At 60.7% G+C, this 25,027-nt stretch overlaps 1 protein-coding gene across 1 annotated transcript in view; it reads right to left on the reverse strand.

Annotated features, from left to right (window-relative positions):
- Window positions 1–241: 241 nt before the first annotated feature.
- The window catches only part of SLC38A3 (solute carrier family 38 member 3), a 32,880-nt gene continuing 8,094 nt past the window's right edge, over window positions 242–25,027 (reverse strand). The window contains exons 4-15 of the mRNA XM_065407679.1: window positions 17,996–18,069; window positions 15,949–16,041; window positions 15,611–15,692; window positions 11,780–11,862; window positions 10,926–10,984; window positions 7,352–7,528; window positions 6,666–6,745; window positions 5,547–5,647; window positions 4,926–5,050; window positions 4,060–4,204; window positions 2,011–2,114; window positions 242–346 (exon numbers count right to left, since the gene is read on the reverse strand). Of these exons, the coding sequence (XP_065263751.1) occupies window positions 242–346; window positions 2,011–2,114; window positions 4,060–4,204; window positions 4,926–5,050; window positions 5,547–5,647; window positions 6,666–6,745; window positions 7,352–7,528; window positions 10,926–10,984; window positions 11,780–11,862; window positions 15,611–15,692; window positions 15,949–16,041; window positions 17,996–18,069 (1,228 nt within the window). The remainder of the gene's footprint in view (window positions 347–2,010; window positions 2,115–4,059; window positions 4,205–4,925; window positions 5,051–5,546; window positions 5,648–6,665; window positions 6,746–7,351; window positions 7,529–10,925; window positions 10,985–11,779; window positions 11,863–15,610; window positions 15,693–15,948; window positions 16,042–17,995; window positions 18,070–25,027) is intronic.

Below are 25,027 nucleotides of genomic sequence, written 5' to 3' on the forward strand. Positions count from 1 at the left end.
CCCAGCTGGGGGATTGCTCGGCCCCCCCATGCTACATTCATTGGCTGCGAAGGGCTGGCTTGCCTGCACTGGGGAAATCCCAGTAGTGCTGCAGGGCCCCGGGCATGTCCCTGGCTCGGCAGCAGTGAGGACCGGGTCGCTGGACAGTACTAGCAGCAGGACAGGGGCAGGGGAGCATGGCTCAGACAGCCCCATCTCCCAGGGTGTGGGGTGGGGGCGGGAGGGCGCTTCCTGCTGCCCTCTAGTGGCTGCCCCCACTCTTGGCGCCGCCCATCGCCCAGTCGCTGATGATGAAGCTGAGACTCATGACCATGAAGAGCACGCCAAGGCCCGCGAAGCCGGCAGCCTGCAAGGGAGGAGACAGGGGGCAGGAGACATGAGCCCCGGGGCGGGCTCAGCCCACTGGGCACAACTCCAACATCTGACCCCACCCACCTTCGCCCCACAGACACAGAGTTCCGCCCCCAACCTCGCCCACCGCAACCCCTCAGACACACAGCTCAACCCTCAACCTCGCCCACCCGTGCTCCCCAGACACACAGCTCCGCCCCCAACCCTGCCCATCTGTGGCCCTCAGAGACACAGCTCCGACCTCGACCCAGCCCACCTCTGCCCCTCAGACACACAGTTCCACCCCCAACCCCACCCACCCATGCCCCTCAGACACACACCTCTGCCCCAGACCATGCCCACCTCTGCCCCTCAGACACACAGTTCCACCCCCAACCCCACCCACCCATGCCCCTCAGACACACACCTCTGCCCCAGACCATGCCCACCTCTGGCCCTCAGACACACAGCTCCGACCTCGACCCAGCCCACCAGTGACCCTCAGACACACAGCTCTGCCCTCGACCCAGCCCACCTGTGGGAGGGGGCTCAGGGCTGGGGCAAGGGGTTGGGTTGCAGGAGGTGAGGGCTCTGGCTGGGGGTGCAGGCTGTGGGGTGGGGCTGGAGATGAGGGGTTTGGTGTGTGGGAGGGTGCTCAGGGCTTGGGCAGGGGATTGGGGCAGAGGGTTGGTGTGTGTGTGGGGGGTGAGGGCTCTGGGGTGGGGCCAGGGATGAGGGGTTCGGGGTGTGGGAGGGTGCTCAGGGCTTGGGCTGCGGGGGGTTGAGGGCTCTGGCTGGGGTTGAGGGCTCTGGGGTAGGGCCGGGGTGAGGGGGTTGGGGTGCATGAGGGGGCTCAGGGCTAGGGCAGAGGGTTGGGGTGGGGGGGTGAGGGCTCTGTCTGGGGGTGCAGGCTCTAGGGTGGGGCTGGGGATGAGTGGTTTGGGGTGCAGGAGGGGGCTCCAGGCTGGGGCAGAGGGTTGGGGCACAGGGGGGGTGAGGGCTCTGGCTGGGGGTGCAGGTTCTGGGCTGGGGCCAGGGATGAGGGGTTTGGGGTGCAGGCTGCTCTGGGGAGAGAGGACTCGACTCCCCCCAGCCCTCTCTCGCCTCAGCAGCCCAGGGCCGGAGGAGAGACGCCTCTCCCCACTGCGCGCCTGCATGGCCCTTAATAGCCTGCTGTGCGGCCATGCAGCTTAAAGGGAACTGGCTCTGGGAGGGGAGTGGGGTCTAGTGGTTAGTGGTGATGGTCTCAGATTCAGGACTCCTGGGCTGTATCCACATGACATCTGAGGAGCTTCCCATGCTATAAATGCGACCTCCTTGCTTCTAAAGTGAGAGCCACCCCTAAAAGTTCCCCCTAAAATTGTGCCCCCCCATACACACAGAAGGGAGGACTCTGGAAGTTAAGGCCCATGTTTTCATAATATTGTTGGCCATTAATGTCGGGTGACTGACTTGAAACACACTGGCAGGGAGGCATGACCTCAGCTGTGCCAATTGCCCTGCTGGTCCTATGGCCTCTCAGTGGGGGGGGGGTCAGCGCCCAGCACCCCTGAGAGTCAGGTGGGAGGCCTCTGGAGGGGGCCTCAAAAGCAGAGTCAACGCTGGCCCAGGGCCACCCTCTTCAGCGCCCATTAGCGACATGATTCCCCCTGACAGTCAGCTTGGCTGGAGAGGACGTACCAGGATCTTGGGGGTGGACTTCGGGGGCTCCTTGTCTTTGGGCACGATGCGGATGTAGAAGATGGCCGGGAAGATGAAGATGAGGCAGGGGGCTGATGTGGCACCTAGAGAACATCAGGAGAGAATGGGTACAGGGGTGCGGGGGAGCAGCCAGCAGCTCCCAATGTTATAATTTAATGGCTTTTTATTTTAGGATTTTTTGGGGGGAAGCAAATTAGCATTGTATGTTGCTAATGCTGTTGCAAGCATTGCAAGGCATTTTGGAAAGGGTTAAAAGGTTAAAGGTATAAGTGTAAAATATTTTTTTTTTGTTTGCAGGTTGCAAAAGGCTAAAAAAACCAAAACAAAACGGGTTAACTCAATGCCTCAGCTCTCAGCTGAGTCCAAAAATAAGATGCGGGCTCCAGTCCAAGGTCACAGTGCTCAAACAAACTCTATGCAGCCAAAACACATGCAGCTAAAAAAAACCCAAAACTTAAAAACCCTCCTAAAAGCCAAAGCAAATTAAAAATCAACAGCAAACCCCAAACAACCTGTGCACAAAACAAAACTCCCATCCACCCTTGCCCCTCTTCTTCTTACATTACACCCAGGCTTGGCCAGCCTCGGGTAGTACAAATGTAAGTATAAAAATGGGTTAAGGCTTGGGGCACTAATGCTTTCTTTCTTCCTCTAAATAACATAAAAACCCCAGCACTCCCCTCTGTTATTTTATTATTTTATTAATAAAGCTTTAAAATTTAGTCACTTGGTGTGCTCCTGCGTCTCCTCCCCTAACAATCCTGAGGCCTCAGCCTAATCTCCTAACGCCCCGAGCAAATTGGTAACATAAACCTGTCACACTAGCCCCCCACAGCCACCTGACCCCCTGAGCCAAGCCCCACACCTGGCTAGAGCCAAACTTTCCCCCTCAATTAGCTTCCTTGGAAACAGTGGGGCTAGCCGTGCCAGCCTTGCCCCGGGGCCCCTCGCGGAGTGGGGCCAGCCAGGGATCCAAGGAACAGATTAAACGAGGAGTCCGGTGGCACCTTTAAGACTAACAGATTTATTTGGGAAAAAGCTTTTGTGGGTAAAAAACCCACTTCTTCAGATGCATGGAGTCTGAAAAGTGGATTTTTTACCCACAAAAGCTTTTTCCCAAATAAATCTGTTAGTCTTCAAGGTGCCATCGGACTCCTTGTTGGTTTTGTGGATACAGACTAACAGGGCTACCCCCTGATACTAGGCATAGATCTGGCATGACAAGAGCAAAGGCAGAACAGGAATTAAAAAAACACCCAAACTGCAAACAAAGAGAAGCCCTCAGGCTTTGAGCTAACACAGCGGCCAGGCCAGGACTCCAGAGTCCAGGGACAAGGGAGAACAGCCGGTGCCGCATTTAAACCCTGTGGTTACAATGATCAGAGGGGAGCAGCAAAGGGAGATGGGGCCTTTTGCCTGTCTGGGCCACTCCTGAGAGGAGTTGTGGGGGGCTCAGCTGAAGCAGGGACCAATGGGCCTGCCATACTGATAGCGCTATGGGGCAGAGATTGTGGGCTGGGCGGGGGATGGAGCCGACAGCCCCAGGCTGGGAGGGGACACTGAAGCACAGAGAGGGAACGTGACCCAGCTGAGGTCACCCAAATTGCTAGGCCAGGCCCTACCCAGTAGGCAATGCTACCTCCCCTGTAACAGCAAGGGCAGGGATTCCCAAGCTGTGGAGACTGAACTCCCTCACCACTGGGGTCCAGTCCCAGTGCTGCTACTGACTCACTCTGTGGCCTTGTGCAAAGCACGCTCAGTACTTCAGTTTCCCCACCGGCACTCCTTCCCTTGTGTGGCCGAGCTGTGTTTGTACAGGTCCCTCCAGTCCAGGGCTGAGGCAGGCCAGCAGGGGGCAGCGTGCGTGGGAAGCTAGCCCTGCGCTAGGGAAGAGCAGTGGATTTCACGCCCCGGGGGCTGGGAATCTGGCACGACAGACCAGACACTATTTCCCAGCCTACAGGGTGCTGGTGCGGGGAGCGCTGGGCTCCCTGCAGCGCCGTGGGGGCGGCACGTGCCAGGACTCACCAATCAGGCCGAAGATGCCGAGGATGGAGGGGGCGAAGATGACCAGCAGGTTGATGGTGATCAGCAGGACCACAGCGATCGCTGTGTGACGGACCCAGCTGAAGTCCTTGCCTTGAAAGAGCATCTGCTGGATGGCGCGGCGCACCTAGAGGGGAGAGGGTCAGATTGCGTGCCCAGCATGGGGCCCACAGCCAGTTCCCTTTCCGGAGCCCAGCCTGCTCTGGGCCCATCATACCCGCATGGCCTCTCTGTAGTATGGTGCCCATCACCAAGGCCTCTGGGCCCTCTCGCCCCATTCCCTCCATGGCCACCCTGTAGTATGGTGCCCATCACCATGGCCTCTGGGCCCCACTTGCCCCACACCTGCCATGGCCTCCCTGTAGTATGGTGCCCATCACCATGGCCTCTGGGCTTCGCCCACCTCACACCCGCCAGGGCCAACCTGTAGTATGGTGCCCATCACTGTGGTCTCTGGGGCCCGCTTGCCCCAGTCCCTGGCTGGCCCCCCAGCTCCCTTCCTGCAGTTTGTATAAATGTCCATTTCCTGCTGCTGTCGTGTCCCTTCCGTGCTCACCGCAGCCCATGCAGGGCCAGGCCCAGCCAGAGAAACTCCAGGCACCCGACGAGGACCACGCAGTGCCAGGGCTCCACACTGGGCTGCCCTCAGTCGCCAAGGCCCATCCAGCCTCTGCTGGCACTGCCCACAAGCGGCCAGCCTGTGTCAACTGAGGCCATGCAGGGGCCCGAGACCACGGCATCAGTGTCTCCCAGGGTGGGGCACTGCACAGGGAGCTACAACCCCTGATGTCAGGGAAAAGGCCCTGTCCCCCCACCCACCCCTGTGACTGGCGGGTGGCGTCACCTACCGGGAAGAGGACGATGGGCACAGTCAGCGTCACGGCGATCAGCACTGCCACGCGCACGCACAGGATCAGCACGTCGAAGGGGTCCACGTAGCTGTAGGTGTGCAGCAGCTCCGACTCCACCCGGCCTGTGGGGTGCAACCCGTGTCAGTCGCGCCCAGGGCGAGCCCTGCCCATCCCGCTGGCCCAAGGGGAGACCTGTCCCGCGGGGAAACCGGCCAACATGGCTCTGCAACAGCCTGGTGCGGCACTGGGTTTGTGCGTGACAACAGAACCGGTCAGCCCTAGAGACTGGGAGCCCAGCAACAAGACCTTGCTGGGTGGATCGCACTGGAGGGGCCCTGCCATGGGCTGGGTCCGGTGGTGCCTGGGCAGGAGACGGCAGCCCCATAGCGTGAGCCCCACGGCTCCTGCCATGGGCTGGGTCTGGTGGTACCTGGGCAGGAGAGGGCAGCCCCATAGTCGTGAGCCCCATGGCTCCTGCCCTCTGAGCCGTGCAGCCAATGGAGCCAGTAACCCAGCTCTGGCAGGCACCGGCTGGATCCCTCTGGGGCTAGCGATGGACAGGGGCCCGCTCCTGGCCTTCGGGGGAGTGGGGATCGTCTCGCCTGGGGGGGCACTCACCGTAGAACGTGAGGTAGCCGAAGAGGGCGGCCAGGAAGTACATGACATACATGACAGCAATGGAGATGTTCGAGATGCCCTGCATCTTCTTCTTGGAGGGGCTGCAGGATGCCCAGAGCAGGGTTAGATTTGCCGGCCGCTGGCAGCAACCACCACCACCCACATGGCTCCTCTAGGCCACAGCTCTCAACCTTCCCAGCCTGGGCCCCTCCCTGTTGGTCCTGGGCATGGCACCCATGGCCCCCCGGCTGCGGAGCCAGGCTCTCGATACCGAGGCCTTGCCAGGCTACTAAGCTGGGTCCCTCTTGCCCTGCACTGGCGAGGGAGAGGCACGTTCCTGGGGCAAACCCCGTGGTGCCAGCTGGTGCCTGGCAGCACAGAACGGATGGGTCCCCAGCTTGGCTTGGCTGGGGAGCAGCGCCCCATCGCCCTCCCTGCCTCTGGAGCACCAAGCATCGGAGGGCTCCTCACAGGCTGTGTCCTGTGAGCATCTCAGCTGCCCAAGTAGCCACCCTCGCTGTGTGCAGGGCTCTCTGATGCCAGGAGAGGGCGCCGGTCTGACACAGAGACAGGACGGGAGGCAGGAGCTGCTCTTACCACTGGCCCTGCTGTAGAAAGGGGCAGGCGAACGGTGGGTGGTCCCTGCCCCACGTGGGTCTGTCAGCCAGGAGGCCGGCAAGGTGAGGGCGTGAGCTGCAGAGCTGACACGGATCGGGGGTCCCCAGAATGGCCGGGGGTGCCCCCAGCGGCCCCGTGCCTGGGCTCCAGGTGCCAGAAGGCAGAGGGCAGGTCACTCTGGGCAATGAGGCAGGGGTGGCACCAGAACCCGCTGGAGCAGAACCCAGATCTGGGAGTCCCAAGGCAGCAGAGGCCACTTGCAGCAATGGGGCTCCTGGCTGGGGCACATGGTCCAGCCACAAGAGGCAGGGGCCCACCTGGGCGTGGATCCTGGCCACGCTGGTGCTGGCCCCTGGAGTCGCCCCATTGCCTATGAAGGAGCTACCCTGGGTTCAGGGACTGAGCGACACTGGCTCAGGCCCCTCTAGGGAGCAATGGGGTAGGGTCCTGGGGCCACCTCCTTCCCCGCCTTTGGCCACATCCCGGCCCCCCAGGACTCACTCCTTCAGCTCCGTGTAGATGGGCAGCACCTCGGGGTGGCACACGAAGGCAAACGCCATGATGGGGATGGTGTAGGCTGTCTGCAGGAGACACCAAGGGTCAGCGGAGCAGGGCTGCTGGCTAACGGTGCAGGGCACCGGCTACAGAGAGCTACCCAGAGCACCCCAGCTGCCCAGCGCCCCTGGTCTGGGTCCCTGCGACTGGGCATGACCCAGCGGTGGGAATGAATGGGGAGGATGGGAGTGGAGCAGGCAGGTGGGCTCAGGGGAGGGTGCTGGGCTCACAACCTCCAGCGCAGAACTGCCGGCTCCCACCAGTTGAGTCTGGGTCCCACCAAGCCCCAGCTCCTGGAGGCACGTGAGCTGGGGAGAAGCTCAGTGCGCATTTTAAATAAAGAGCATCTCTGGGTCCAGAGGAAAAGTGGCCCAAGCACAACCCGATGGCGCAGGCGCCCTGAGGCGAAGGGAAAACCCAGGGGACTGTGTGAAGTCTCACGGCTTGGGAGCCAGTCCTACCATTTTGGGGGCCTGAGGCATGGTTAGTGACCCTTGGGCTTGGCCAGATGGCAGCAGGGTCAGCGGCAGGGCTGGGGCATGGCCATAGCATTCCCAGAACACACCCGCACCCAGAGCAGGGCTCCTCCGGGATCCTGGCCGGCCTGCCGTGTGGCCTGGCACGTGCGGTACCTGGGAGTTGAGTGTGAAGAGGCTGGCGGAGCAGGCAGCCACAGCAGCAGCTGGCTGGAGGACCGGGTAGCCGTTCTGGTAGTCGCTGGTGCTGCCCTGGGCGTCGCTGAGGTTGCTTGTGCCGTTGCCGTCCTGCTCAGGGAGGGGGCAGGGGATCTGGAACTTCTTGTAGATGACCTGGGCAGGAAGGGGGCGGAAAACCCAGTCAGCGCCTGGCCCTGCCAGTGTTGCCCATGGCCCCCCAGCAGCTCAGCCCCAGCTCTGAGCCTGGAAGGAAAGGCAGCGAAGGAGACGGGTGCTGCCCAAGCATGAGGGGGAGATCATGGGGCAGGGGAGAGCGGCCCATCCGCCTGCATCACTGACCAACCCAGCCAGGCCTTCCCAGTCCAACCCTCAGGGTCCTTCTCTGCTCTGCCGGAAACCCCTGCTCCCCATGGGCTGCCAGAGCGGGAAGATGACCCTGGACCCCAGCCACGCTGGTCCGAGGTCCCCTGAAGGGTGTGATTCATCCCACACCCCAGCGCCTGAGACCCCCTCGCAGCCCCTGGGCACAGACAGGGCTCCCGGGGCGCTCGTAACTTTCAGGCCTGGCAAATTTCAAGGGACACTGTAGAGACACCATGGACACCCCCCCCCCCGCCCCCGCTCTCTGTCTGTGGGCTTTGCTCTGGCCTACCACACTCTGACCCTAACCCCGCCTATGTCTAACTGCACCTCTCCCCCAGGGACACTGTTACCTCCCGCCCCTCCGCCAGCTGGGGAGAGAGAAAGTGATTCCTAGATCTATGGCCAGGAGGGACCAGTCTGACCTCCTGGATAGCCCAGGCCAGAGACCTGCCCCGCAGTAATCCTCAGAGCAGAGCTGCGAGCAAAGCATCCCATCTTGGTTTAAAAGTTATCACAGATGGAGACTCCACCCCGCCCCTGGGTAAATGGTCCTAGTGGTTAGTTACCCTCCCTGCTAAAACATACGCCTCATTTCCAGTGTGAAGGTGTCTAGCTTCAGCTTCCAGCCACTGGATCCTGTTAGACCTTCCTCCGCTCAATTAAATATCTGTGCCCCACGCAGGTACCCACAGACTGGGCTCCAGTCACCCCCTGACCGTCTCTTCGCTAAGCTAAACAGACGGAGCTTCCGGCGTCTCTCGCTCTCAGGCAGGTTTTCGAGTCCTTTCCATTCCTCACTGCTCATCTCTGAGCCCTCGGCAACGTATCCTCCTCCCCCTTGAACCCTGGACCAGACTGAGGCTGCTCAGTGTCACTGGGCCTCAGGTCTCAGACACACTCTGGGATTGTGGGTGCTGGAGCCAAGCCCGCCTGCCTGCGAGACGAGCAACGGAAACCCCACGATGTCTTCGAAACCGCTTGGCCCTTCCAGGGCCTGATGTCACAGCAGGGTTTGGTGACGGGCAGAGAATTCTCATATCTCGCAGGTTGTGTGTGTGTGCGTGTGCCTCTCTGTGTGCGTGTGCATGAGCGTGTGTGTATGTGTGTGTGCAAGAGCCTCTCTGTGTGCGTGTGCGCACATGCATGAGTGTGTCTGTGCCTCTCTGTGTGCGTGTGCGTGCGTGCATGAGCGTGTGTGTGTGTGCGTGAGCCTCTCTGTGTGCCTGTGTGCACGTGCATGAGTGTGCGTGTGTCTCTCTATGTGGGTGTGTGCATGCATGAGTGTGTGTGTGCCTCTCAGCGTGCGTGCATGAGTGTGTGTGTGCCTCTCAGTGTGCGTGTGCATGCGTGCATGAGCATGTGTGCCTCTCAGTGTGCGTGTGCGTGCGTGCATGAGCGTGTGTGCGCGAGCCTCTCTATGTGCATGTGTGCGTGTGCATGTGTGCATGTGCCTCTCCATGTGTGTGCGTGCATGAGCGTGGGTGTGCAGGAGTGTGTGCGCATGCATGAGCGTGTGTGCGTGTGCACGAGCCTCTCCGTGTGCGTGTGTGCGCATACATGAGTGTGTCTGTGCCTCTCCGTGTGCGTGTGTGCGCATGCATGAGTATGTATCCCTGTGTGCACGTGCATGAACCTCTGTGTGTGCACGCGCATGCATGAGCGTGTGTGTGCACGAGCCTCTCCGTGTGCACGTGCATGAGTGTGTGTGCCTATGTGCACGTGCATGAACCTCTCCTTGTGCGCGTGCATGAATCTCTCCATGTGCGCATGTGCATGAGTGCGTGTGCGCGTACATGAACCTCTCCGTGTGCGTGTGCATGAACCTCTCCGTGTGTGCGCGCATGCATGAATCTCTCCACGTGCATGTGCATGAACCTCTCCGTGTGTGCTGCTGTCCCTGAAGGCTCAGCATTCTCTCCCAGCCGCTGCCCCGGAGCCCTCGCCCACCCCTCCACCCTGGGTCTAGGCTTCTTCAACTAGAAATAAAACCATTTGCTTGCCAGGCCAGGCCCCGAGGGGTCTGCTTGGGACCAGCTGATGGGCCAGTAGGGACCAGGGCCCCTGTCTGGGGCCACAAGCAGCCATGACAAGCCCAGCGGCTCCGGCCCCTTCTCTGCAGCCCAAAGCAGAGACCTTCAGTCCCCAGCTGGTGTCTGGAGCTCTGGGCAGCCACGGGAGCAAGTGCTGAGCCACCTGGCACCGTCCTGCCCCTGCTGGAGTCACTAATAACCCGCAGCGCAGGGCCAACAGGAGCAGAGGGTCCTGCTATCCTAGCCCTGGGCTCCCCCCAGCTCTGCTGGTGCTCCTCACTCCTGACCCGCAGCCCCTGCTACCCTAGCCCTGGGCTCCCCCGCAGCTCTGCCAGTGCCCCTAACTCCCAACCTGCAGCCCCCTGCTATCCCAGCCCAGGGCCTCTCTGAAGTGGAGTTTGCAGTGTTTCAGCTAGTGCAGAACGGGGCCATTTGGCCGCTAGAAAAGGCCCATTCCACCCGGGAGCTACGCCAGCTTTAAACCCAGCTCCCCCGAGCTGGCAGGCTGTGCTGCTCCCCCAAGGACCCTGGTGAGGGGAGCTGGAAGAGCGGCTGGTCTCTGCCCACGTGGAGCTGCAGCCAGACCCTCCCCCGCCCCCAGACAAAGACGTGGCACTCAGCGCCCGCAAGACGGGCGTGCAGCTCCCCATGCCAGGGCTGAGATCACACCAGGCTCCTCATGCACTTAGCCGCCTATCTCCTGTGCTCCCACGTCAGTCCCCAGAGCCCATCACCCGGAGTCAGGCCCTTTGTGTGGCCCCCGCACTCCCGATCCCTCCCCAGCGGCAGCATCCCGAGCTCCAGCCAGGGCACAGGCCACCCAGGACTAGGGGCAAGGTAAACGGGGCCCCTTGTCAGTCAGTGCCAGGCCCCACATCCCGGGTCCTTCTGCAGAGCGGTGACCCCTTTGTGGGGGAGGAAGCCAATGGCGGGGCTTCCCCCCTGAACCTCCGGGGAGTCCCGGGACCTGGAATCTAGAGCAGCTCAGTGGGCACATGAGACGTGCAGAGGGAAGCTCCAGCCATGCCCAGGTCAGGGCGTGTGCCCCTCGGGAGGGCAGGCGCCATTGCTGCTGCAGCACAGCGGTGGCTAGGCATATCCGGCCTGCTGGGCCTTCTGGAGGGTCCTGGTGCCCCCCAGGGCCATGGCAGACTCACCGAGATGAGGAAGAAGACCATGCAGCTGAGGGAGAACCCGCTGGTGTAGCCCAGGTAGCCTGGGGAGAGAGGAGAGCAGGGGGTGGGCACAAGCAGAGCTGTGTGTGTCCCGGCCCATCGTCTTTGGCCCTCATGGGGTTGGCACCAGGGGGTCTGGGGCGCAGAGGCTCAGGGCTCAGTCTGCTTGGGAGGGATGGGTAGAGATCCAGCCATGGGCACCAGCTGCCCCTCTTATCAGCTATGGGCACCAGACATGTCCCGGGCTGCTGCCTTCAGTCCCCCAGCTGGACTGTGCCCTTGGCCCAGACCCATATGGGGATGGGGCTCCAAGGGGTGAGGTGCATGGGGTGTGTGTGTGTGGGGGGGGCGTGAGCCCTGGCGGGGCGAGGGGCAGCAGGGAGGAGGCTGGCACAGATACCTGCGCCCACCCGACCCTGGCGAGAGGCAGACCCCACTGGCCTCCTTGTCCCTCCCCTCCTCCAGTCACAGGCTGGGCCTACCCTGCCCTCCAAACCCCTCCCCTCCCTGTTATCTCCCTTCCTTCCCCCCTGAGATTCACTTCCCCACCCCCTGTCCTCCCCCCGCCCCGGCCTGAAGCAGCCTGGCTCCCAGCCCCCGCTGCACCCCAGCTCTATTCCCAGCTTCCCCCAACTCTCCACCTGCCCGCCCCACACAGCGTTCGCCTGTCCTGCTGTGCCGGGGTGGGTGGGGGATGTGCTGCCCATCCGTCCATGCAGGAGAGCTGGGGGGGGGCACCCACAATGCAGCACAGGCCCCTCTCTCGGGTACCCTGGACCCCCCGCGCTTCGCCCCCCAGCTGCCAGCCCCGACCTGGCCCTGAACGGGCGACTCACCGAGCTGCTTCATCAGGGCCAGGGGCAGGATGATGGTGAGGGAGATGAGGATCACCAGGTAGTTCCCGTTCAGGTACCAGTCCCTGCGAGACAAGAGGCCGGGTCAGGCCCTGCAGCGCTGGGGAATTAGCGGGGCCCTGGGACTGACAACGGCGCCTCGGTCAATACCCGCCCCCCAGCCTGGGCCAGCAACCCCCCTGCCTCAGTGGGAAGGACCAGCCGGGACTGATTCTGGGTGCCCAACACCACCGGCCCTGCCAACACCCACCCCAGTTTGCTCCTTCTCTGTGCCCATCAGCTGCCCCCTCCGCTGCACCAGCTCGGGGTCCTGCTGCAGCCCTGCTGCCTGGAGAGTCTCCCTCTGCCCACCACCCCTGCTCACTCCAAGAGTGCAACTCATGGGTCCTGAGTCTCGCCAAGACGTCCTGGCATCAGCAGAGCCTGCATGGGGGGCAGTTACGGGTCAACCCTGCCTGGTCCTGAGCATCCCCCCCAATGGGCACACAGGGTGGGCAGCTCCCTACTATCCTCCCCTCCCCACCAGCTCTGCCAGTGCCCCTCAGTCCCGACCCGCAGCTCCCTACTATCCTCCCCTCCCCACCAGCTCTGCCAGTGCCCCTCAATCCCAACCCGCAGCTCCCTACTATCCTCCCCTCCCCACCAGCTCTGCCAGTGCCCCTCAATCCCGACCCGCAGCCCCCTGCTATCCCATCTCTCTGCCCTCTGGAAGGAGTGCTGGGCTGCCCACCGGAACAGCAATGCCCTTGGCTGCCTGCCCCTGCCCAGACACATGGCCGCACCCTGCGCTGCCCCCTGGGAGGGCTCTGCCTCGAGCCACGTCTGCCTTCCCCACCCTACTCAGATGTGGCCAGAGCCCGGCTGGGCCGGAGACAGAGCTCACTCTGTGCAGGGAACACTGGGACCTTTAACGTGCCCTGGCGCTCAGCCTGGCCACACTGAGCCGGCTCTGCGGAGACTGCGCCAGGGACCGTTCCAGCTCCGGGCATCCACCTGGCCTGGACCAAATGACCTGTCCTGCAGCTCCCCCTTGCTCACCCCCATGGGCAGCTAATTCCCCCGCTTCCCCCCGATGGGGTTCCAGGCTCCTCTGTGGGACCCAACATTCTCTGGCTCAGGGTCGCCCAGCTCAGGAGGGTCCCTGGTGTTGGGGTCAGGGCCCCACTGGGGAAGCCAGGAGAAGATCCCTAGGAACGTGTGGGGAACGAGCAACCTCCTGTTGTCCTCGCCCGTGGCTGCTCCCATGGGCTGAAAACCAGGCTTGAGGCCTGTGGTGATGGGCACTCACGCTGGGTGGGACTGTAGCACAGTGCTGGGTCCACTTGCCCATCGCAGGGGTAGCGATGGTTGTGGGGACAGCGTTGCCATGGGAATGGTTTGCAGTGCCCATCGTGGGCAGTTTTACTCAATGGGCCTGGATCTCATCTCTTCTCTCCCTCGGTGCGCCAGGAGACGTGCCACTAACGCCCCACCCCGGGCTCAGAGCAGAATCCAGCATTTTGTCGCTGCAGCGAGCCCAGCTCACAGTGCCAGGCACTGAAACCATTTGCATCAAGTAGTGGGGAGTTCCCCAGCCCGTGATTCCTGGCTAGAACCCCTGGTCCATTCCTTCCCTGAGCAAGCAGCACCGTGAACGGTGGGATTTGTGCTAGTGCTGTGTGGGTCTGCGGGGAGGGTGGGGCACGGCCCTTGGGTGCACGTGGAGCTGTTTGGAACAGTCTGAGCATTGACTGGTGCCAGGATCAGGCCTGTGAGTGGCTGCCAGGCCCAACAGTGCCCTCGCTAGGCTGTGCCTGTGCAAAAGTATAGATCCAAACACCCCAGAGTTCTGGGCCTGGGTGGCTCCAGTCCAGCCAGTCTCCGCGTAACGTCCAGGGGAGAGACAGGCTCAGGGTGCCTGGAGTGACCCATCCTTTGGCCTCATGGGTGCCAGGCAGGGAGCTGCCTCTACGGGCCTGTGGGAAGCCGGATGGGCCGATAGAGGCACTGGGAGACAGGCTCTGGCACCCGGCACAGACGTTGGAGTGGTAGTGACACCCGCAGCGACCTCACCAGCTACTGCGTTAACCCCTCAGTGCCCGGAGGTGCCAGCCGTCCCAGCCTGGTGCCACATGGAGAGTCACACCCCAGGGAAGGCATGTGCCCAGCGGGGAGCTGGCTCTGCCCATGGGAAGGGGAAGCAGGGATTGGACGTTCCTGCTGGTTTAATCCGACACCGAAGGCTTATTCAGCTCTGGCATCAAGCTAAAATAGGAGTGACTAAATACGGCTAAATCCCTGTGCCGGGCTGGAGGCCAGATCTGCCCGGCTGCCACAGGACGTGGGACACAGCTGAGCCTGGGGGAAGCCAGAGACAAGGCAGGGGGAAGTGGCCTAGAGGAGAGAGGTACAGGCAGAAAGTAGGGAGAAAGGAAATGCACCGAGGAAGGAGGGTGAGAGACAGCGCCAGGCTAGCGTGGCAGAGAGGAGGGAGCTGTGAGCATGGCAGGAGGGTGCAGACACAGCCTGGTACAAACCGATCACCAGGAGGCGCAGGTGGCCTCTGGGTGAAAGTCCCAGGTTGGGATTCCCTGGGCAAGCTGGCTTTGCAGATTGGTGTCATGCTGTGCCTCAGTTTCCCCAACTGGGGAAGGGGGCTAACAGAGCCGGCCTGCCTCATGGTGGGGAGGAGATCAGCCCGGGGAGGCGGGAGGGCAGGGCTGGGGGCAGGGAAGCAGATAGGTGGAGTGAGAGGGGCGAGGTGCCGGGGAGGACAGGAGACGGACCAATGGATAAGAGGAGGCGGCTGGAGTCACATGGAACATTCTCCCCCAGAGGCTGTGGGTCAGATTCAGCACAGGTCACGGGGCAGATCAGCTTTCGCGCCATCTGACCCCTAAAGCATGCCAGTCCCCAGCCAAGCACCACCCGAGAGCTGGGCTAGCAGGGCCTGCGGGTTGGGAGTGAGGGGCACCCAAAGCCATGACAGGAGAGGGAAGAGGAGTCCAGGCTGGGATAGCAGAGGCTGTGGGTCGGGACTGAGGGGCACCCAGAGCTGTGCAGGGGAGCCCAGGGCTTGGGTACCAGGAGTCATGGTGTGTCCTGGGCTGGCCGCTTCCCCATGCAAAAGCCTCTCTCTGGCCCCCCCCCATGGAGCGGGGTTGGGTCCGGCCCAGCTGGGGTTGGCCGCAAGTGGTGACTAGCATCTGGATATCAACCCCCCCACGCTGCGGTCTTCCCCTAAGCAGTGTCCCTTCCCTGCCCCCCCAGCTGGCTCAAGCTGCTGGCCTCGGGTAGCTCCCACCCCTGCCGGGCCCCTTCTCACCCCCTGAGCTCTCCCAGGGGCCCTCGGGACGTCCCTTCTACTGCTGGCTGGGGCACCGGACCTGCTCCCGGGAACAAGGGATGGGCACCAGGGATCCCCTTCTATTTGGAGCCAGGGAGCAGTGGCTGTCAGAGGTGCTTGGTGCCCCCCCGGGCCATGTGGTGCCTGGGCTCTCTGCACTGGGGAGACGCCCTGGGAGGGGATCCCTGGCTGGGTGGGTGAGTGGGGGGACTTGGATGCTGCAGATTCGGCTGCCCCTTCCCCCTCCCCCACCGGGCCCATCCCCCTACCACCCCATTGGAGCTGGGGGGCTCAGGATCACCCTCTGGGCCCCTGCTCCCCTCCCGAGCTCTCCGAGGGGCCCCCGGACATGACACGGACCCCAGGCACTGGCTGGAGCATGGCCGGTGTGTGGCCAAGCACAGGGCCCGGCCGCTTTGGGCACCAGCATGGGGCCAGGGGTCTGTGGCCAGCCGGGGGAGAGGGGGGACGGGCACACGGGGACTCACGTGCTCTTCTCCTCCAGGTTGAGGAAGGTCTGGATCACCAGCGGCACCTCAGACTTCACGATGTACAGGTAGCTGGACATGGCTGCGGGGAACAGAGGGGCCGCGGGGCAGCCCCGGCACAGCCACATTACTGGTGCCCAGCAGACGCTGCTCTCCCAGTCGCAGCGCTGCCAGGCGCTCCCCACAGCTACACCAGGGGGAAGCCTAGGCGACCCCCTGGCTGTGCCCTGGGTGTGCCAGATGGTGCCCTGGCTGGGTGAGCCTCCTGTGGGTGCCCCAGGTTGCCAGTTGTGGCTCTGTGCTGTATGGGGCAGGGGTTCTGCCCATCCCCCACCTACCTCCAATGTTCTGCAGCGTGATGGCGATGGCCGCGGCCAGCTTCCCCGGTGTGCCGAAGGCCCGGTAGCCCAGCTGCTCATAGGCACGGATCCCTGCAGGGGGGGAGGGAGGTCGGAGGGTGAGAGGAGCCGCAGGGGCCAGGCACCGGGGTGATGCCAGCAGGGAGCAGTGCCCAGGAATGCCGGCCCTCAGCCCTCAGCCCATGGCTAGCGGGGGGCGGGCAGGGAGCTCTGCCAGCCCCGAGACACAACCCCTCCCCCCCAGAGCACCCCAGGTTTCCCGGCCCCAAGACACAACCCCTCCCCCTGCAGCACCCCGGGACCCCCAGCCTTACGACGCGACCTCTCCCCCCACAGCATCCAGGGACCCTCAGGCTCAAGACACGACCCCTCCCCCTCATAGCACCCCAGGCAACCTGGTCCCACAACACGACTGCTCCCCTGGATGGAGCCCCATACCTGTTGCACTAGGGGACTGGGAGACGACTGCATCACCCACGCGATGCTCTAGCCCCTGGGCCCCCTAGGCTGAGAGCTGAGCACCCCTGCCCCCCAGTGTATTGGCCCCTGGCCCCCAGGGCCTGATCTTGCCCGAGGCACAGCCCCATTGAGGTGGGCTGCAGTGACAGGGCGCTGGGCCATGCCAGAGCCAACGTGCTTCGGGGATGATCCGTTTTGCAACCTCCAGACTTAACGTAAAACCCCACGAGTGGGGCAAACGCTATGAGCTTGGTGCCCCCGCTGTCCCCGCCTGGCACCTAGCATGCGGGGAGCACACGGCAGTGTGGTTACCTGGCCATGCAAAGGCCGTTCCCCTCCGGCCGCAGGCGGTCAGTCAGCCTCAGTCCACCCACAGGGCTGGGGGTGCAAAGTAACAAGTGGGGGGAGTGGGAACCTGGTGTGTCACGTTATTGATTTGAACTGGGACCATATAGAACATGGTTGCAACCAAAGTCCTGTAGTGGTACCACATCTTGTATAAAGGGGGTCAAATGAGGTATCTAAGACAAGGTTATGGTTTGCTGGTTATGATTATGCTGTCTATATGTGTGTATCAATTTTGTAATTGAAGTTATGAATATTGGCTCTATACTGTCTGTATTTCAAACTTATGCTATGCTTCTGGGAAACATCCCAGACAAATTAGTGTTAGCTCTGCCTAGCCTGCTTGATGGCCCATTAAGGACCATCGGCTATACAATTGACCCATTGAGGGAAGGCAGATACGCCTTGTAACTCAGCAAAGTATGCAGGGACGTGCCCATGTGACTGCAGACTCCATCTTGCTGTGATTTTCCACAGTAAGAACAAAGAGGTGTTCTTACACCTGGAAAAGACTATAAAGGGCTGATGCCTGATCTCCATCTTGTCTTCAATCCTGCTTCTTACCTCTGGAGGGACTTTGCTACAAATGGAAGCTCTACACAAAGGACTGATGACCCATCCCAGCTGGGGATGTATTCCAGAGACTTGATTTGAACCTGCAGTTTATTCTATCTCTGCTACAAGCCTGAACTAAGAACTTTGCCATTACTGTATGTAATTGATTCCATGTAACCAATTCTAACTCTCATCTATATCTTTTTCCTTTTATAAATAAACATTTAGATTTTAGATTCTAAAGGATTGGCAACAGCGTGATTTGTGGGTAAGATCTGATTTGTATCTTGACCTGGGTCTGGGGCTTGGTCCTATGGGATCAGGAGAACCTTTTTTCTTTTATTGGGGTATTGGTTTTCATAACCATTTGTCCCCATAACGAGTGGCACTGGTGGTGAAACTGGGAAACTGGAGTGTCTAAGGGAATTGCTTGTGTGACTTGTGGTTAGCCTGTGGGGTGAGACCAAAGTCTTCACTGTCTGGATGGTTTGGTTTGCCTTAGAGGTGGAAAAACCCCAGCCTTGGGCTGTAACTGCCCTGTTTTAAGCAATTGGTCCTGAATTGGCACTCTCAGTTGGGTCCCGCCAGAACCAGCCTCATTACATGGTGCAAATGGGAAAGCTGGGCCTGGAGATGACCCTCCCATCCCCACTTGCAGGGGTCTTACCCACAATCCCGGAGGACTTCAGCAGCAGGTGGATGGAGTAGCTGGACAGCAAGGCCACTGTGGTCAGGAGGAAGCTGGAATGAGACGGGAGATGAGTGAGCCAAGAGCAGAGCCCTAGGAGGCTGCATTGAGGTGGGAGCTGCTGGGACAGAGAGCTGAGGGCTGGCAGGCCAGAGCCCTGGGGGTCACAGGCGCTGGCATACCGTGTGGCCTGGGGGTCTCTGAGGGCCAGATTCTCCAAGGAGTGGAACCCCTGGCATTCCATTACCTTGGGCCGCCAGCCCCTCTGTGCCTCAGTTTCCCCTTCTGAAGCAGAGGGTGTGACCGTGTTACTGATACAGGGGAGTTGTGAGGATTCACCAGCCAAAGGGCCCTGCTAGTCCCCGGTGAAAATCCACTGGGTTCAGTGCGGGCTCCAGCCAGCCCCTCTCCCTGCCCTGTGGCAGGGCTCCAGCTGCACCACGGCCTGTGCGATCCGCGTCTCGGGGTCCCACCCGCTCGCGGTGCTGGGCGGAGAGTGGAGAAGCTGCTGCCGGTCAGTGGCTCCTGGAGCCTGCAGCTGCCTTGGCATAATGGGGGGTGGGGGCTTGGAAAACCCTTGTTAACCTTGCGGAACCCAGCCAAGAGTCAAGGGCTGGGTGTTTTTTAGGAGCGGTCTCTCCCCAGTCAATGAAATGCACGTCCTGTTCATCCCACGTCCACCCCCCCCATTGTCCTTGTGCCCGTCCTGGGGTGTTTCTGAAGGCCAGAGAGCAGTGGATCCTATTGCACCGCAGCCCACTGCAGCCAGTCACTTCTGATGCTAGTCTGTGGCCTCGGGCTTCACCTTCCCAGAAAGGAGCAGAGTGAGCCCTAGCCAACCTAAAGGCCAAATCTCCATCTGTGAGCCCTGGGGCCAGCTGGGCTACTCGGGGCAATGCAGAGCCCGGGGGGGAGGGGCGGGGGGAGAGAGGGTGAAGCGTGGGAGGGATGGAGCAAAGCACTCTGGATCATGGGGGGGGGGGGGGTGAGCCCAGAGCCCAACCGGCTTTAGGAAACACCTCCAACCTCTTTGAAAAAGCCCTTCCACCATAGGAACAACACTCACAACTCTGCTACACAACAAACCCCAGCCAACCGCCCAGCCAAACACTCACCCAGCCACCCAAACAAGTGACCACCCATCCAGCCAACCAATCAACCATTCACCCACTCAAAGAAACAACCATTCAGCCACCCAACCAATCAACCATTCACCCAGCTAATCAAACACTCACCTAGCCACTCAACCATTCACCCACCCAACCCAACCATTCACCGACCTACCCATCCAGCCAACCAATCAACCATTCACCCACTCAAAAAAACAACCATTCAGCCACCCAACCAACCAACCAACCACCCAGCCGCTCACCCACCCAGCCAATCAAGCACCCACCTACCCAAACAAACACCCACCCACTTACTCAACCAACTGCTCACCCACCCACCCAGTTCCTCAAACAACCAAGCAGCCACCCACCTAGAAAAACAACAATTAAAATCACCCTGAAACAAATCAACTGAGACAACCCCATTGCAATGAATTCATAACAATCTAACCTCCCACCAATCAAGCTCTGACCCCCTCCGTGGTACAGGGAAGGCACCAGACAGTCCGTTGCTGGGCAGCAGGAGATAGACACGATTGTCTGGGAGGCGCTCCGGGGTTTGGGGTGGCCTGGGGGCCCTGTTCCTCGGCACTGTTCTTGGAGACGTCATTACCCCCAGAGCTATTTACATGTTCCCAGGCATTGGCCTGCCTAGCCTCTCTCCTCCTGTTTATGGTCATTTCAAATTGCAGCCTGCTGTGTTTGCTTTGGAAGGGCCTGTGGTTCCCTCTGGCCAGCCGGGGACCTGGAGCTTTTCCTGAGGAGTCGGAGGGGGGCCGCGGATCCTCCACTGCCACAGAGCCATTGCTGGATGCAGCTGTTTTGGGATGAGATCGGAGCCATGGGGAGGTTAGGACGCTCCGAGCCGGATGGATCCATGCCCAAAGAATCCTGCTGTCCTATCCACACGAGGACTTGCCCAGCTCTCGGGACAGCTATGTCACCTGGGTGCACTGGACAAAAGGGCCCCAAACCGCCCACACCTGCGCCAGGACAAGGGCATCGCGATATCTCTGGAATGCCTGAGATCACCCTGGGTAAAATGCCACTTCACCAGGTCATGCCACGTGGCGCCAGCCTCCCCCTGGAGCCCTGCATGCTTGGTGGTGGGAGAGCGGCGAGGACCAGGGTTGGCTCTGGCTTCCAAAGTGAGATCACTCAGGCCGCGGGGACCGGGCAAAGCCTCTAGGCTATAATGGGCTGGGACCTGCCGAGCAGAGGACGCAGCAGAGGCAATGCAGAAGGCCGGCTCCGTCTCTGCCTTGTGTCGTAGGAGTCCAATGGTGTCCCATGTGCCTGGGGGCTGCTGGCAGCTGTGTCGGGGAGAATGGAGCCAGCAAACCAGCCTCCGGCCAGAGCGCACTAAAAACAAGGCGCTGTCTGATGCGCCAATGCCTGAGAGAGCTGCTCCCAGCGTGTAAGGAAGAGCCAGAGTGGAGCGCTCGTCCACATTCCAGACCTGGGAACACCGGGCAGCTCTCAGCTGGTCTGGCCCCAAAGAACAGGACAGGTTGAGTTTAAAACAGGAGACAGAGGGCGTGGGGCAGGACACCAGGATCCTATTCCTGGCTCTGGCCTACTGTGTGATGGCAGGCAAGTCACCACCCCTGTCTGCCTCAGTTTCCCCGTCTGCAGCATGGACACGCTGACACGTGTAACAGGAACCAGGGCAGCCTGGCAGTGGGATGGGGCATTTGGACTGCAGCCAGATGTCATAAGACTGGGGCCTGAAATACAGATCTGGGTTTTTGGTTCTGATTGACCCTCCACAGCCACAGCATCTGAGACCCTCATGCTCTGTAGGGTATTCAGCCTCACAGCCTTCCTGCCTGGGGTAGGGCAGTTCCATTACCCCCCATACAAATGGGGAAACCAAGGCACAGCGCCTGAGTGACTCACATGCAATGTCATAAGCCGATCCCTCTAACCACCTTTTCACAGCTTCTCGCCCAGCCTGGTGCATGGCTCTAAGAACAGGATAAGGTCCTGGCTAATTAATGCCCTTTTACTTTCCGCTCAGATCCATTGTCATTAGTCCCGCTAGGTAACAAGGCATCTGCCAGCGTCGTTTGCATTTGAATGGGCTTTTCCTCAGCAGTCTCCTAGGGAAGGAGATTTTCTTTTCTCTCCTGCCATCCCCAGAATCTTGGGGCGAGTTCGTAGCTAGGGGGGACCGGGCAGCGCGGATGGCAGGGTTCTCCATCAGCTGGAGGTTCGTCTCTGGATCTGTTTGTCCTGGTTTTACTCCAGTGTAAAAACACTTTCCTATCAGTAAAGGGAACCCCCCCCCCCGCCCCAACATCCACCTGAGTTCTGCTGTGATGCGGAGAGCTGAGCGCACGTGTCTTGCCATGTTGCATAGCTAATCAGCAACCTGGACACAGCCTCAGTCATTTCACGGCACAGATCCCCACCAGGGAGTCCTGAATGTTGGTTTTGTTAAAGTGTGGGGGCTAGAAAACCCATGGGGCTAGAAACAGGTTTGTTCCCTGCGTACATACTCCAAGAGAAATCAGGCGTGACCCCTCTGCAGCCAGCAGGAATGGGCTGCGGGGTCAGGCCAGTTGCCTCCATGTGTTTTAGGAGATGGATTTTCCCCACAGCAGCAGCCTGGACCTTTTGAATGGGAACCAGGAAGTGAAACCGAGAGAGCAAACTCTATTCTCTTGGCTGAGCGGGATGCAAACAGTCATGGATCCACTCCAACCCCCTGCAGTTTGACGCTGCTCCTTTCTGGAGTGGCCCAATCAGGGCCGAGACCCTGCTGCACCAGATACTGTACAAGCACATGCAGGCGTGGTCCTCGCCCCGAACAGCAGCCGTGAGTAACCGGGAACTGGCACGGAACAGTGGGCGTAGCAGAGACTTTGGGTCTATTTCCAGCTCTCTCATCAACTGGATGGGCCACTGTAGTTGAGTCTCTCTCTGGCTTGCTCTGTGCCTCAGTTTCCCCATCTCTCAAGGGGAGATTATGGCACTGCACCACTCCCCGGGGCTTGTGGGACGAGCCTGCTGGAAAACTTCCATCGAAACATTTTTCCATGGGGAAAATACCGTTTTGATAAACCGACATTTCCTGTGAAATCATAATGATTTGGACGAAATTTCACTTAGAAAAAAAATGGTTGGAAAAAAAAAAAAAAGGTTGAAAAGCTCCGAACGGGACTGCTGATTTTTCATTGTGAAATACCGCTTCATTTTCTAGCAAAACCAGAATGAACCCCATTTCTCAAAGGTTGCAATGGAGATTGGAATGTTTCGATGGCCCTAAACCAGGGTTTCCAGAATTTCATTTTTTGGAAAATTTCCAGTGGTTTTGGAATCTCCCTTGAAATCTCGCTTGTTTCATGGGTGCAGGAATCCGGGGCCAACTGACTCTGCTCAGGAGGCTGCCGTGCTACGTGCACTGAGACACACGTGGAAGAGGAGGGCAAAGCAGGACTTGTCTCCCAGGCGCCTGCGAAGGTTTCATGAGCAGCAGCGCATCTGTGGTTGTTTTAAATGCAAACCCAGGAGGCTATGGCCAGGGGCTCAGGCCGGGGGCTCTGGGAAGGGCCAGACACCATGGAGCCAGGCCTCGCTGAGTCCTAGCCGAACGTGTTAGTAAGTAGCAGAACTGTCCCAGGAGCAGGTACTCCTGGGCTCTGGAGGGGGCTGCCCTCAGGGATGAGTTGGTTGAAGGCTCCAGCCAGGGCGCTCAGGACTGCGGTTTGGCGTGCCTGCGCTAACCTGCCTCAGCACCAGGGTCCATGAAAGCAGCTGGCCTGGGGTGTCATCCCGCCTCAAAGGAACTCCCTCCACAGAGCCAACCCCACAGACAGGACAGTAGAGCTTGCTGCAGACCGGATACCACAGTGATGGGCACATGATAGCTAGCTAGATGGTACCCTCCCCCTGCTGCCCATATCCATCCTGCCCAGCCGATGGCCCCCACCCAGCCATGCCCAGCCAGTGCCCCCCCCATCCCCATCTTGCCCAATCGGTGCCCCCCAGCTCTCCATCCCCATCCCCCCCAGCCACTTGTTCATATCCTGCCCAGCTGGCACTCACTCCCACTCTTCTCCTCCCCCTGTACTGGAGCCTGGCACTGCCAACAACAAGGCGGATGACACTGTGCCCATGCGGAGGGCACGGGATTGACAGGGCACTGCTTGTAGGGACATGTGACCGAGATGAGCACCAGCTCCTCGTGACCCGCAGACACCCCCCCGCCAGAAGCTGGAGGGGCAGTGATCCCAGGTCACCCCGCAGTGCCAGGCTGGTTGGGTGGCCTCGTGGCTACGTGTTCCCAGTGCCATCCAACCCGGCCCCAAAGGCGAGCAGCAGTGCTAATCTCTCCGGTCACACAGTCCGGAGTTTATTACCACGCCAGGGGCTGAGCTAGGCAGGCCTTCCACCTCTGCCTGGCACGTGGCCCTGTGGGTGACAGCTTCCCCGGGGCCGGCATTGGGGGATCCTTCTGAGGGGCTGCACAGAGCAACACCAGCCGCTGAAAGGCTTCTGGGGCCCACCGACCACTGCCCAGTGGATGGGACACTGGGGGTCGGCGGTGCTTGGAGGCACCCAGCAGTGGAAGGATGGCTTAGTGGTTAATCCCCGGCCTGGGCTGTGGCCGATCTGGGGTCAGTGGGCAGCTGTGGCACAAACTTTGTGGCTAGGGGGTCTCAGTTCCCCATCCCATCCTTGTCCATTTAGCTGGCCTGCCCCTTGGGGCTGATGCCAGCTCTGGCTGGGGGTGCGTACAGCGCCTGGCACAAGGGGGCTGGGTCTTGGGGAGCGCCCTGCAGCCCCGCAGGATGGCAGAAGGCGCCCTGGAAAGCTGCCCTCCTGGGTCATTTCCCCTCCCTGGCTGCAGGGACCTCCCACCTCTATCGGTCAATGGAAAATCGGCTTCTCGGAAGCTGCAGGAAGCCCTGGAGCCAGCCAGGCCTTGGCTGCCCTCTCTGCTTTGTTTGAACAGTTGTGAGTGGTGCCACAACCAGCAACGACCCTGGGGTAAGTCCACAGCTGCCGGCGGCCCTGCTGCTCCCGCCAGCGGGGAACAGGAGGGCGGATCCACCAGCTCCTCATTAAGGCCGCAGCCTAACAAGGAAGTGGGAAGCAAAGGATGCCAGGCAGCCGCCCCCTTCACCCACCACTGCCAGCCGCCAAGCAGCTCCTCAGCCCCGCAGAGAACCAGGCGGCTGCTGACCGGGCGACCTGGGCAGCTGGGGCAGCTAGGCAGAGCAGCCAGCAGAGCTACGCACCACATAGCGGCTATGTGGGCACCCCAGGGTGCTGGGCCGGCCCTCTGATTGCTCCTCTCTCAGTGCTGGGGGATCCTCGCACCCCACAGAGTGTGTGTGTGGGGTGTCGAGGGCGATCGCTGGCTCTGATGCCGTGTAATGCCAAACACACCTGCTGGAAACACAAGGCTGGCTTAAACCCCCCCGGGTGTCTCAGCAATACATGCCCCTGCCTTCCGTTTTCTGAGCCATTGGGGGCAGTTTTCAAGCATTTCCCTGCAAACGGGAGGGCCAGAAACATCCTTCTTCTCCCAACGCAAGCAGAGATTTGCCCCCTAATCACCTGACTCCAGGAGCTGGGGCTTTAGGAAATCCCCTTATCACAGAATCGTAGCCATACGGTGAGGCGTGTGATCACATTCCCAGAACTGGCAGCTGGGGAAGATGGTGAAGGCTCAGCGAATTGCATGGACACAGGCAGCCGGTTTATACGCCCCCTACAGAATTTGATAACAGGGAGACGATTCTCTATTCAGCTCTATATGTTAGTTGGGAACGGCCATGCAAATTATGGGGAGCCGTTTCCAAAGTAGCGGCTGATTCTGGGGTGTGCAAGCCGGTGGGCCTGCTCAGAAGGGCTCAGCATCCACCACCGCAGCAGGTGCTCAGCAGGTGTG

The sequence above is a fragment of the Emys orbicularis genome, chromosome 7 (assembly GCF_028017835.1).
Source record: "Emys orbicularis isolate rEmyOrb1 chromosome 7, rEmyOrb1.hap1, whole genome shotgun sequence".
Lineage (NCBI taxonomy): Eukaryota > Metazoa > Chordata > Testudines > Emydidae > Emys > Emys orbicularis.